This window comes from Molossus molossus, unplaced genomic scaffold, assembly GCF_014108415.1.
Source record: "Molossus molossus isolate mMolMol1 unplaced genomic scaffold, mMolMol1.p scaffold_m16_p_17, whole genome shotgun sequence".
Taxonomy (NCBI): Eukaryota; Metazoa; Chordata; class Mammalia; order Chiroptera; family Molossidae; genus Molossus; species Molossus molossus.
The window spans coordinates 27,750,732-27,764,763 of record NW_023425352.1 but is presented as its reverse complement, the minus strand read 5'-3'; the positions used below and the strand labels follow the sequence as shown (position 1 = coordinate 27,764,763).

The window sequence follows — 14,032 nt, the reverse complement described above, 5'->3', positions numbered from 1 at the left end:
AAAGGATAAAACTTTCTCACTTAAAAAAAAAAAAAATGGACCCTGGCTGGTTTGGCTCAGTGGTTGGAGCATTGGCCCGTGGTCCAGAGAGACCTGGGTTCAGTTCCCGCTAAGGGCACGTACCTCGGTTGCAGTTTGTCCCCAGCCCCAGTTGGATCGTGCGGGAGGCAGCCACTGGATGTGTCCCTTTCACGTCGATGTTTCTCTCTTTCTCTCTCCCTCCCACTCTATCTGAACAAAAATGGAAAAATGTCCTCGGGTAAGGATAAAAAAAAAAAAAAGAATCTTTGGAAGATTTATCTTGACATTAGTCACGTACCTGGGGTAGACAGTCAGGGCGAGACTCAAAGATAACCAGTAGGACGCCAATTGGAACAGTCACTTGTTCTAGTTCCAAGTTTTTGGCAATTCGGGTCCGGCGCAAAACACGCCCCACGCTGTCCTGTGAGGAGGCCGCTATCTGCCGAAGCCCGATGGCCAGGCTGTTCAGCTTCGACGTGGAGAGGCTCAGACGCTTCAGCAGAGGAGCTGCGAGTCTCCCTGAGGAGGTGTGAAGAGTACATGATACAGAAGCAGATCTGAGCAGGCTGCAACCATTCTACTGAATACGTGACGTGTGTTCAGAACTGACACGGGACTAAGGGGTTCTCGGAAGACAAGGACATACTATTTACACAGCTTTTCTGGGCTGGGGGTAGTTTGGCATATGAAGGTATGTGAACCTTTACCCTTTGTGCAAGCAAGTTCAGTTCCAGAAACTTATCATTTAAATGAGTAAACCTGCATGTAATGAGGATACTAATCACAGCATTTTTATAACAGCAGGAAACTGGATTCTAATGATACATTCAGACAATGGGCCACAATGCAGTTCACGTAAAATAGCTATATTAAATGACAGGGAAAACTGTTCAGAATATAGTTTGTGAAAAAGGAAAACTACACAACAGCATGCATGATAGGATCCTATTTCTCAAACATTACATGTACACGCCTGGAAGGCTTCGAGAACAGTGATGATCGCTGTCTATATTTCTGTATTATTTTAATCATTTACAATAAATGATTTTTTTAATTTTATTTTTTCCATTGAGGTATTTTATTTGCACATGTGTATTACATCCCAAAAAAAGGAATCCCAGGATTTTCCCTCCTGTGTGTTTTCGTCTTGCTTCTACATGGTCCATGATGCCTGCTGATGTTGTCAGTACAATGAAACAAAACTGATGGGATGGAAGCAGGTTGTTCTGCCATTTTTCTAGATCTTTGAGTTGTACAACAAATCTGGGGCTGATTACGCCACACTTGTTCAATTGGCCTGTGAGGTTCACAACAATTTTCCCAGCTCTGTGGTCATCAATAATTTTAAATTCGCCAATGTAACCATGCTTCATCATCACAGTTAAGAAACCAGATGATGACTTTGGAACTCGGCCTAATAAGAACCTGGCGTTTGCCTCTCTTTTTGGCACTGTTGACACTCTTCAGAGCATCAGCCAGGACATTCACACGCACCATTATGGCAGCCCGGAAAAATGGTGGAAAGAGTACAATAAATGATTTTCATAATTAGAAGCAATAAAGATGTTTGCTTTTGAAATAAAAACTTAAATAGAATTGTAAGTTCATCTATAGAATTTTCTTTAAATTTAAACACAATAGTATGTATGGAGTGATTCTCAGTTTGTATACATGTGCAAATATATATGCATATATATATATATATACTCAGGAAAATCATATACAATCACACATCACAAATCATTACTGTGCTTAATGTTGAGATGAAATTATGAAAATTTTCTCTTTATTTTTATAGCCACACCTACCTAGATAATAAAAAGATTTCTATTTTAGAGGGGAGAAACCAACCTTATATTAAGAAAAAAAATCAAACCATCATTCTATTAAACATCCGTATCATTTACTGTATCAGTTAGCTCCTTTTCCTCATATTTGTCCATGTGCTAAAAATAAACTTTTAATTATAATACATGTTAAATGTTACACTCTAGTTTTTCACCTTATAAATGCATGGACATTTTCCATGTTGCAAAAATTATTTTAATTACTACTAAATATTTCATTGAGTTGATATAAGTTAATGCACTTAACCACACTTACATTACTGGACACTCAGGTTGTTTCCGGTTTTCCTTCTTTTAAAAAAAATATTTTATTTTATTTTTCTTTATTGATTTTAGAGAGAGAGGAAGGGAGAGAAAGAGAAAGAAACATCGATGAGCGAGAACATCAACTGGCCGCCTCCTGCATGCCCCACACTGGGGATTGGGCCCACAACCTGGGCATGTGCCCTGACTGGGAATTGAACCGGAGACCTCTTGGTGCATGGGTTGACGCTCAACCACTGAGCCACACCGTCTGGGCTGTTTCCAGTTTTTGATGCGATAAGTAATCCTGCTCTCAGAACCTTTATATATAGAGCTGTTTTCTCCTCTTGAAGTATTAGGATACATTTCCTGAAATGGGCCTACTTAATCAAATAGGATTATCATGTTCATGTCTACTCAGGACTTTGTTCTTAAGCCACTGTGTGTCCTTGTAAATTTCCAGACAGAGATTACTGGGATCAGAAGTCAGAGTTCTACACATCAAAATTACAACTACACTACAGAACAACCATCATTCAAAACTGCCTGAAATCAAGCTGAATGAAAGTCCTACAACTAAGAAATTCAAGAAGAAGCCACATCGAGACTGGTAGGAGGAGAGGAGGTGCAGACAGGCTGGTCCCACACCCACATGTGGTGGATAAAAATCAGAGCACCTGGGCTGTGAAGATTCTCCCTGAGGAGTAAGGGGTCCCCGTCTCACAATAGGTCGCCAGCTCAGGGTTCCAGTGCCAGGAAGAGAAGTCCCCATAACTTCTGGCTGTAAAAACCAGCAGGAACTGAGGCTGAGGGAGGCTGAGGCTGCTGAAGCCCCAGGCTGCTCCTCTTAAAGAGCCCGCTCACGGACTTACTCGGACTTGCTCCCTCTAAACTCCAGCATGGGGTAGGCAGCTCAAAAAGCACCAGAGACATACGGGGAAGAATTGAGTTGTTTGGCATTGGGACGAGGGCTGGAGAGGCAGCTTTCTCCTGGACAGACGTGCTGGTGGAGGCCGCTGTTCCTTTGGTGAGCCCTTCCCCCACGAGGCGGGGAGACAGCAGCCATACCTGGCTCATACTGTTTGCCCCACCCTGGTGATTCCCTGAGGCCCTGCCCCACCCAACTTTTAGGCCCACCCAAGCTGTTGCCAGTTGCTTTACCATAGGATTGGCCTGTCTAGGATCCTGCTTCAGATGTTCCTAAATTCTCTCAAACAAGCAGCATCTGGTCTCAGTGAGCCCCATACCTCTTGTTAAGTGGCCCCAGGCCTGGTTCAGCCTAGAAGCAACTTGGCTTTGCTTGGGCACCTCTAAGCCCAGTACAAGAAGCAGCCATCTGCAGATCACTTTGTAGCTTATGCCTGGTGGCCCTGGGTAGAACACAGGTAGTGGCTGACCTGGCCCCAGAGCCAGCACACACAGTGGACAGCTTTAAAATAGTGCAAAGCACCACCACCCAACCACCTCCACAAGTGACACACTCAAGGAATGGACTCAGGGGATACCAGAGCCCTGCTGAAGTAAGTCTTGTTCTGTGTGGTGGGCCCCTACACAGCTGATCATCCAAGGTAATCAGAGGTTGGTGGACAGCCAGTCCTTACAGCTGATCAGTCTGAGTAAAACCCTCTCATTGATATGCCAACAGCAATCAAGACTCAATTACAACAGAAGGATGTAAAGTCCACACGAGGGGTGCACCTCGAGGGCTCAGCCGGGAGACGAGGGAGGCTGTGCCACTGGACTCTACAGGACACCCACTATAATAGGCCACCCTAGGAAGCCCAGGAGACATAGCAGCTCTACATAATACATAGAAACAAACACAGCGAGACAGCCAAAATGAGGAGACAAAGAAACATGTCCCAAGTGAAAGAACAGAACAAAACTCTAGGAAAAGAACTAAGTGAAATGGAGATGAGCAATCTAACAGATGCTGAGTTCAAAACACTGCTTATAAGGATGTTCAATGAACTTAGTGAGAACCTCAGCGAACTTAGTGAGGGCCTCAAGAGCATAAAAAAGGACCAGTTAGAAATGAAGTATGCACAGTTAGAAATGAAGGAGGCACTAACTGAAATAAAGAATAATTTACACAGCTTCAATAGTAGAGTAGGTAAAGCCAAGAAGCAAACCATCAATTTGGAATATAAGGAAGCAAAAAACACCCAATCACAACAGCAAAAAGAAAAAAGAATCCAAAAAAATGAGGATAGTGTAAGGAGCCTCTGGGACAACTTGAAGCATGCAAACATTCGCACCTTGGGGGTGCCAGAAGGAGAAGAGAGAACAAGAAATCGAAAACCTATTTGAAACAATAATGGCAGAAAACTTCCCTAACTTGGTGAAGGAAACAGACATACAAGTCCAGGAAGCACAGAGAGTCCCAAACAAGATGAACCCCAAGAAGCCCACACCAAGACACATCATCATCAAAATGCAAAAGGTTCAAGACAAAGAGAGAATCTTAAAAGCAGCAAGAGAAAAGCAGTTAGTTACCTACAATGTAACATCTGTAATACATTCAACAATAAAGATGTTTAAAACAAAAACAAAAACGAAGTCAGAGTTCTGCCAACCACTAGTAGTGTGACCTGGAAAAACAGCTTTAACCTGTTTTAATTCTTTTAAAGAACTGGATAAGATGTCATCAAAGATTTCTTCCATTTCTGAGAGTTTATTTTATGACTTTCCAATACTGCAAAAACTCAAAAGGCTAGATGTAAACTCTAAAGGAAGTTCCAAAGCAATGGCTCCAAGATGTATAAGGTATGAAAATAATGTTGATGAGCCTTTGCAAGGTTCCTTTGAAGGGAACAACACTCATTTGGATGTCTAATTTAAGGCACATTTATTCAAGAGAAAAGAAAATTTAAAACTCCATAAAATCAACCCCATTATTTTAGGGATGCCCAAGACAGAGAATTAGGAAAAGGGCAATAAAGAGTGCAGGCCTACCTGGCTCTACATATTTAGCTGTCTGCAAAGTGAGTTCAGCCACCTTGCTCCTGTCCCATTAGCACCTCGAGGGAATTTCAGGTTGACGCCTGTTGCTAACTCTGGGCAGAATGCACACTGGGAGATAAGCTGTCTTCTATCACAGGCTGCATAAACTACTCTACAACTACTGACAGGCACAGTCCATCTGGGTTTGAATCCGGATCTGTCACTGGATCTGTTCCTATGGTTTTAGGAATGTAACAACTTCTCTGTGCTTCACTCTTCTCTGTAAATTCAGGATAATAAATAGTAGCTACCTCATAGTTCTACATTGTAAAGATAAAATGAGACCCTGCCTGTCAAGCACTGGCAACACAGAAAAGAATCAACAAATGTTAGCTCCTTTTGCTGAATGTCTAAAATAGTGAGGTCCTCAATCTTTTTCTTTTTTTGTCTTGAAAATGCCATAATAGTCATGTGGGGAATGGAAAAAACCCCTGTGGGAGTTGTGCTAGAATATCTGGGAAAGGGGGTGGAAGTAGTGTGTAAGTTTGAAAGAGCCCAGTGAACACTAATCACCAACCCTTAATAAATAGGATGCATAATATATAACTTCTGTAACAATCTTGACTTTAGGTAGACAATGATATAACAATTAAACAAAACCCTCCTTAACACTGATTCCAAATTGGCTGGTATTTACCCTCTGCCTCCTCCAAGTCTTTTTTGTTGGCTGACAGGATCTCATCGCGCTGGTCTGTCAACAGATCAGCCAGGTGATGGATAATCTCTGCTCTCTAAGGAGAAAGGTAAAACATTAAACAAGCAAACATTAATCCAAGAAGAATGCACACCTGCTCTTTTAAATCTACTCTTCCAAGCATGCCAGGCCTTGCTCCTAAATCCAAGGTCACCCATGATCCAAATCTTCTTACTTCCTATCATTCATTTCCCACCACTGCTCCTCTCTTCTCTCCTTCTTCTCACCATGAATCTCCCCCTATTTCTTCTCACTTTTCTTTCTCTTTACCACTCCTGACTATTAAGATTAGCAAACCTTGGCCCAAGGTGGGGGGAGGGGGCGTGATGGTTATACAGTTTATTTATGAGACAGGACCAGCACTCTGAAATCAGCATGATATACACACCTCCACACCTTTACTATCACTTGCTGTATATAGTTCATTTACTAGAAAAGTTTTTGTATCTAGTTTTTATTTTCTGACAATTATTTCTTCGAAGAATTCAATCAAAGGGGTGGAAATCCAGTCCTGGATGCTTGAGGAAACCGCCCCTTACCCACCTGGATTAGGAAATGTGGGAAGTTAGTGTGCTGATCACGAAGGAGTCAAAGAGAGAAACTAAGCTAGGTTCTTCCTTTGCTTTCTTTTCACTATTTGCAGTTATTTTAAATTCTCTTTTCCTTTCTCAGGCCAAACTACATCCCTCAAATCCACCCTGAACACCACCGCCCCTGGGAAGCCAGTGCCCAGCTTCCACCTGACTTCCCTGACTACTCAGCTTCATCACGTCTGCTGCTGACCGACTGCTTCACTCTGGACAGGGCAGGGCTATGACTATGGAGCAGGCTCCCGAGCTTCCTTCTTAGAGGTCAATTAGATAATCTGGACAGATTGGATGAGTACTTTTCCTACATTTTCATGCCCAGTACATGGCAGGATTAGGGAGTCTCCCTGATCTATGTCACTGTTGTCATGACATTTTTTAAAAAATTTATTTTCTTTATTGATTTTAGAGAAAGAAGGGAGAGGGAGAGAGAGCTGGAAACATTGATGAGAGAGAACATCAACTGGCTGCCTCCTGCGGCTGCCTCCTGCATGCCCCCCACTGGGGATCGGGCCTACAACCTGGGCATGTGCCCTGAACAAGAATCGAACCGGCGACCTCTTGGTGCATGGTTCGACGCTCAACCACTGAGCCACACTGGTCGGGCTGTCATGACATTTCTGATCAAAACATCAGAGTGATGAAAAGCTACCTTAGGCCTCGGCCTACAAAAGACAAAAAGGAAAATAAAATTTAGAAAAAGACAAAAGGCCAAGCAAATCTGAATCAGACTTGTAACTCAGATGACTCTGGGGGACACGAGGAATAAAGGGGGAGACAGCAGGTTTGATTGTGTACTAAACCTCACAGCTGACTCACTCTGAAAACGAACAAAACTATCAGCAAGGGTGGTTATTATTACCTGCTCTGGTTCCAACGTGGCCAACGTCCTTCCTCCTGATCTAGCCATTTCTCCCTGCTGCTCAACAGTGGGGCCTGCAAGCACATTTGTAAATATCACATCATGGTCAGCTTAGTTCCCTGTCACTATCTCAGCAGGTACACAGGCTCGTCATGTACACGGACTGTACACTTGTTGTCTTGCTAAGTTTGCTGCACACACAGATATCATTCTGAACAATAAAGTGACAAAAGGATACACCAGATTAACTCAGGCATAAACACAAGAAACTTGTCTGTATTTCTGGGGTAGATAATAATATAACTCATATCTTCTAGAGTTCAATTCCACTTTGGCTTACATTTTCTAATGTGTCTGCACTTCTGAATACAGACTATAATGCATGTCTACTCTGTGAAAACTTGAGAGCACACACTGGATCTTCTGTGCTCCAGTGTGTATTAGTATCCAGCATTGGCCTAGTATAATGTTTGTTGATAAAATGGTTACTTATATTCTTTAACTGAGTGATTTTAGAGAGAATTAGGAGGCCTAGTTAGGCAGATAAATTTTACAAAAGCAAAGCAAAGTCCAGTTTTGCAGTGTTCAAAACAACATCATATTTCATAATATTGGCACATCAATTTTGTGATCTCTGTTCCCAGACTGAGAGTTCAGTCTTCAAATCCACCTCTAGTGGTTCTCAGCCTTCCTAATGCCGTGACCCTTTAATACAGTTCCTCATGTTGTGGTGACCCCCAACCATAAAATCATTTTCGTTGCTACTTCATAACTGTAATGTTGCTACTGTTACGATTTGCCATATGTTTTCTGATGGTCTTAGGCGACCCTTGTGAAAGGGTTGTTCGACCCCCAAAGGGGTTGTGGCCCACAGGTTGAGAACCACTGACTAAGCCATGGTGTCACTAGCTACCATCCACAGACCACAGGACTCCATGAAAAACTACTTACCTGCAGGCTTCACTTCAGAAAAGAAGGTGCCAACTTTCTTTCCCTCTACAATGTCTGTGATGACATGCCCAGAGACTTTTGGGTGGGTTCCATTGGCAATAACCACTGAAGTGCCACCTTGCAAAGCCCAAAGGGCTGCTTTCACCTAATAGGGGAGGTTAGATCCAAAGATGAGATTCAGACCTTTGCAGGGTCTAGTCCCCTACACTTTAAATTCGCAAAAAGACAAAATACAATGTGACACTGAGCAATGTAAGTATACAAAGGAAAATCTCAGAAGCTCTGAAAACACACCCAGCCCAATCACGACATGTATTGCCTAAAGATGAACCAATCTACCCTTCGTGCCCAGCGTGTTCTCTCTCCAAGACTCTACACTGGGACTCACAATGTCTATGTCTGACATACTGTGCCTCAGCTCAGTGTCTCATCTGTTTAGCCGGTCTCAAGCTAAGCACTTTTAGCTTTTGTAAATGGGGTTTTTGTCCTCATCTCTGTCATTGCTATGTATAATGCTGTACCTTAAGGGTATAACTTCTTAGAACAATTAATGGGAGAGAAGAATTTCTGCAAGATGTCCTCAAGAAATATTTGAGCTGCCCTGGACAGTGTTGCTTAGTGGTTACAGCATCAGACCATGCACCAAAGGGTCGTGGGTTCAGTTCTTGGTCAAGGGCACATACCTGGGTTGCAGGTTTGATCTCCGACCCCAGTTGGGGTGTGTGTGGGAGGTAACCAATCGATGTGTCTCTCTACATGGGTGTTTCTCTCTTTCTCTCCCCCTTATCCCCTTCCAATCATTCGAAAAATCAATGGAAAAAAATATTCTTGGGTGAGGATTAACAAAAACAAATAAAAATATCTGCGCTGATAAGATTAGAGGATTATGAATTATGAAAATTATACAGTGCTTGCCCTTGAGGAGTTTACAACATGAACATACTCTTTATATAATATTAATAAAAAGAGTGCATACACAGACATGATTAAATGCAGGCACACAATGTGCCTGAACCATTAGCCCGCAAATGATTACAAAAATAAAAACAATGAAATAATCATGTTTTGGTTTTATAATTGTTACAAGCGGTAAAGGCACCAGATTCTTACCTTGGATTCCATGCCACCCATTCCCACTCTCGACTTGGTTCCAAACGTCACAGATTGCTGATCTCCGGGATAAAATATATCAATGAGCTTTGCATCATCTGACCCTGGGGGGCTGTCAAAGAGGCCTAAAAAGTAAACAAGGGTCAATAATACTGCTTTAATAAAAGTAAATGTTCCCCAATAGAGACCTCCCATGCACTGTCAATCAGTCTGTACTGCTCCATCAGCTCTACCTAGAAAGGAGAACAGGGGACCTGTGGAGTCCACCCACTGAGCAGCTTCAGGAGGATTCGTCTACATACTTTATAACCAACTTAATCAATGAATGTTTGTCAGCATCAGAGCATGGCCATATCCTTGGCACACAATTTATTAGCCCTGCCCACAGTCTACCAGGAAGCTGTCCTCATTGCTGCCATTGCTACTTATGATGCTGAACCCTAAGGGTGTAACTTAAAAAAGACAGTGACTTTTGCAGAAATAGCACAGCAGCCATACACTGTTTAATGGGACTATTTCCAGCAGGATAAATGTGAAGCCGGTTCTCATTAACTCACAGTACCCTAGTCATGCGCCCCACGTTATGGGTTCACCTGGTGAAGGTCTGAGTCAGCAGAAGAACGCGTGACTCTTGCACTCAGTCTGGATTTATCACCACAGAGCCCATGTCCCTTTTACAACTGAGCAGAGTGACACGAAATAAGAGTTACATGAAATATTACAGGCATACGATTCAAGATTTAAAATCTTCACAACTTCACCAAATCGGGGTCTTAGGAGGGGAAAAGAGGGACCTAAGGAAATGGAGTTGGGTCAAGGCCTAAAGGGGTGACAGGAAGGAACAGCACCTGGTTGGGGCTGGCTGAGGGACAGTTGGGGCAGTGGTGCTTTTGGTTTGAACTCATAGCTTGTGCTAAATACCCACCTCCACTCCATCATTCCAAATCTTTACACAGCCCTGCTATACACATCCTTTCTAGGGGAGTCAAGGGTCAGAGGAGGGAGAAGGATCAGTGTCCAGCACAGAACAAGACAGTATGCAACAGTAACAGGCAAAGTCACCTCTCACAGCCTCTGTGCACCTCAACCCAACACTTCACAGCTCCCAGGATTTAGGGCGCGTTCTTCCCAGAAGATAATGTGCACTGAGGTCACAGGCGTGGATTCTGAGGCTGTTTTTGTTTCATACAGTAAGATAGGCAAGGTTGGACAATTCCAAGCCAAAACTTCTCTAAAGACATCTAGAGGTTCCTAGCATTCTGATATTCTGCCTACTCCTCTTTTCCCTTTATATCAGCCTCTCAAACCCACCAAGAGGCTATTTCAAAGTCTGATATTGTTCTAAAAATCAACACTCAGTGGATAGCCAATTAGAATTAAGAACACAAACTTGTGGTGACCAATTTTGGTGTACGGGGCTGCATTAAAACTGTTCACTATACTCGAGTGATCAAAATGGACTTTTTTTTTTATTATTTCTCCTCACCCGAGGACATTTTTCCATTTTATGTTCAGATAGAGTGGGAGGGAGAGAGAGAGAAGCATCGACATGAAAGGGACCCATCGAGTGGCCGCCACCCGCACGACCCAACCAGGGCCGGGGACAAACTGCAACCGAGGTACGTACCCTTAGCGGGAACTGAACCCGGGTCTCTCTGGACCACAGGCTGACGCTCTAATCACTGAGCCAAACCGGCCAGGGCCAAAACGGATTTTATACATTGAGCGCTCAAATTCACATTTTTCAGAGGAAAGAGTGCAGATTTTTATTTCTTCTTTAAAAAATATGTTTTTTGTTTGTTTGTTTTTTTAGAGAGAGGGAGAGATAGAAACATAAATGTGAGAGAGAAACATTGATCAGCTGCCTCCTGCACACCCCCCACTGGGGATCAAGCCCACAACCCCTGCATATGCCCTGACCAGGAATCGAACTGGGACCTCTCAGTCCATGGGTCGACACTCAATCAACTGAGCCACACTAGCCAGGCAAGTGCAAATTTTTCAATTGAAAAGAGTCAGATATGAAACTAGCCTCTGTCAAGTACTAGCTAAGTCACTTTGAATATACCATTTAACTAATATGACCTTACATTTTAATTTCTTCATCTGAATGATTGGGCTACCCTACCTTCACAGGATTGTTAGAAGGACTGAATAAATTGACATTTATAAAGTACTTAGCACAGTATTTGTGCATAGTAGAAAGTCAATAAAAAAAATCTGTTATTGCCCTGGCTGGTTTGGCTCAGTGATTAAAATATTGGCCCGCGGACCAATGAGTCGCAGGTTCGATTCTGATCAAGGGCACATACCTTGGTTGTGATTCGTCCCTGGCCCTGGTTGGGGTCATGCGGGAGGCAGACACTTAATGTATCCCTTTCACGTCGATGTTTCTCTCTCTCTCTCTCTCTCCCCCACTCTACCTGAACAAAAAAATGGAGAAATGTCCTCAAGTGAGAATTAAATAAATAAATCTGTTACTAACCGAAATGCCTTCTTCTCCAGGGTGGCTCACTCCTACCCCAAATTAGCTGTTCCTATCATGAGATTTCAAATTTACAGTGGGTAAACATGGTGTCACGACTTCCTAAGGTGAAGGCACTGACACTAAGCATGGAATCTCTGCTGTCCGCATGGATAGGACACTGACCAATCCCCCTCTATCTGGCCCTGCAGCCCCTGCCCTGACCTTACATGGCTGGAGTGCAAACTGGAGACCAAGCCCGGCCATGTGAACCTGGGGTGTGGGCTGGAAAGTAAACAGACTTTCCTGACCTTCTGGGAATGTAACGGGGGACTCTGGGGATCCTGTAGGGTTGGCCTATTTTAGACACAGCTGCTATCATAGTCCTTATGGGTGAAAATGTAAATAGGAACAGCTCAGGAAAGTGGAGCAAGTGAATGGAGAGTCAAACTGGGGCCAAGAGGGTCCCCTCCACGAGGAGGGAGCAAGGACTAGAGTAACACAGAAGACATGGTGGCCACACACCCTGGACTTTCTGCAGTGGCTCCAATTTAAAATAATCTGTCTCATTAATTACACAATGATGTATCACTTCACACCCACTGGGATGACTATAATAAAAGAGGTAGATAACAAGAGGTAAGTATTGGCGAGGACGTGGAAAAACAAGAGCCCTCACACAGTGTGAGAGGGAATGTAAAATGGTGTATTTATACCATTCTGGAAATGGTTTCCATGGTTAAATGATAGACATGGTTTGGAAAACAGTCTGATACTTCTTCCAAAGGCTAAACATAGTTACACCTTATGATCCAACAATTCTGCTCCTAGGTGAAATAAAAAACTTTAAATGGGTGAATGGTATGGTATGTGAATTATATCTCCATAAAGCTGTTATAAAAGAACAAAACTAAAGTGCCTAAAAATGACAACCTTTTAGCATTTAAACTGCATCTGCCAGACTCCCCCATCTTCTTCTGAGTCATAAAAACCCTGTTAGACCACATGGCTCAGAAAATAATGGTCCACAGGGAAAAAAAGATCAGAAGGACTCAAAGAGGGAAACTCATGCTCACACATGTAGTATTTAAAACAAAGTCTGGATGAAAGGAAAAAGCATTACTTTGTACCTTCTACATCTGAAAGAACAATCAAGAGGTCAGTTTTCATTTCCACGGCCAGTCGGGCAGCCAAGCTATCATTATCTTTAACACTAATAACCTGGAATGCAGGTAAAAAGTCGTGAGTGAGTTATACAATTCAACAAGAAGTTCACAGAAGCACTCAGCTAGGCTCTAGCAGGCAGCGTTAATGATCGGGTATGTGGATGACAGCTTCTGCAGGCCCCTTCTGTCTGCAAACACTACCCCTACTGGCAGCGGCAGCCCCCCTCCAAACATGCACCCTTCCATCCACTGACATACATGAGCCATACTCCGGCAGCACCTTCAACCACCATCGCACCTCACCCGCTGAAGGAAACCCTCTGACAGCAGAGGAGCAGGTGCCACTGCTCAGGATACCACCTCTCCCAGTTCCTCCAGCTTGTTAGTGCCAGGCTCCTGGTGTTAGTGCATGCAGCACAGCGTGGCATTAGTGTCTCCAGCATGCTGGACCCCAGGGAGTACTTTACCCACATTTACCCCCTGGAGATCACTATTGGGCTCAGCTGGGGGGACAACAGCATCATTTGTGTTGACAATGGGGACGATGTTCATTCGGAGGAGCTCATGAAGTGTCCCATTGAGGTTCCGGCGCTTCTGTTCATCATGGAAATCCAAATTGGTCACCAAAATCTAAAAGGTTTACACAGATCAAAAATGCAGAAGGGAGAAAAATTAGAGCATACAAAAGATGCTAAGGCTGTAGGAGTTAAACTTTGGGCTTCTGAGATTCCACAAGATTGGAACGAAGCACACATCTCTGGACATTCACTCAAGTTGTCTAGAGATGGGGAAAACATTAGAATCACTTGGAAGATTTAATGACGTTCAGGACTTCTTGTAAAAGTACTTTAATTCTCAGAGAGCTACCAAATCTCATCGTTTACAAAATTAAGAAATTAATGTATCTACTTCGGAGGGATACTGGAGAAAGCAGTGCCTGCCATAGCTTCTAAACTATCTCTGTCCCAGTATCTGATTCAGGCACTGAGACATCTGGTGAGTGAACGAATGAACCGTTCTCCCTGCCGGAAAGCGTCTGAGATAAAAGAAAACAGGGTTGTGTCATCACTGTTTTTGCCCTGTG

General features: G+C 43.3%; 1 protein-coding gene and 1 pseudogene across 10 annotated transcripts in view; both read right to left on the bottom strand.

Moving 5' to 3' along the window:
- ALDH18A1 (aldehyde dehydrogenase 18 family member A1) overlaps positions 1-14,032 on the bottom strand; it is a 52,274-nt gene that overhangs the window by 18,958 nt on the left and 19,284 nt on the right. For 9 of the 10 annotated variants that reach the window (XM_036264831.1, XM_036264830.1, XM_036264834.1 and 6 more), the window contains 7 exons: positions 13,420-13,578; positions 12,913-13,003; positions 9,319-9,443; positions 8,209-8,353; positions 7,258-7,331; positions 5,752-5,845; positions 320-540 (listed from right to left, as the gene is read on the bottom strand). In XM_036264831.1, coding sequence (XP_036120724.1) covers positions 320-540; positions 5,752-5,845; positions 7,258-7,331; positions 8,209-8,353; positions 9,319-9,443; positions 12,913-13,003; positions 13,420-13,578 — 909 coding nt within the window. The remainder of the gene's footprint in view (positions 1-319; positions 541-5,751; positions 5,846-7,257; positions 7,332-8,208; positions 8,354-9,318; positions 9,444-12,912; positions 13,004-13,419; positions 13,579-14,032) is intronic. The other variant, XM_036264833.1, reaches the window with a different exon arrangement.
- LOC118632072 lies at positions 864-1,574 on the bottom strand (annotated as a pseudogene).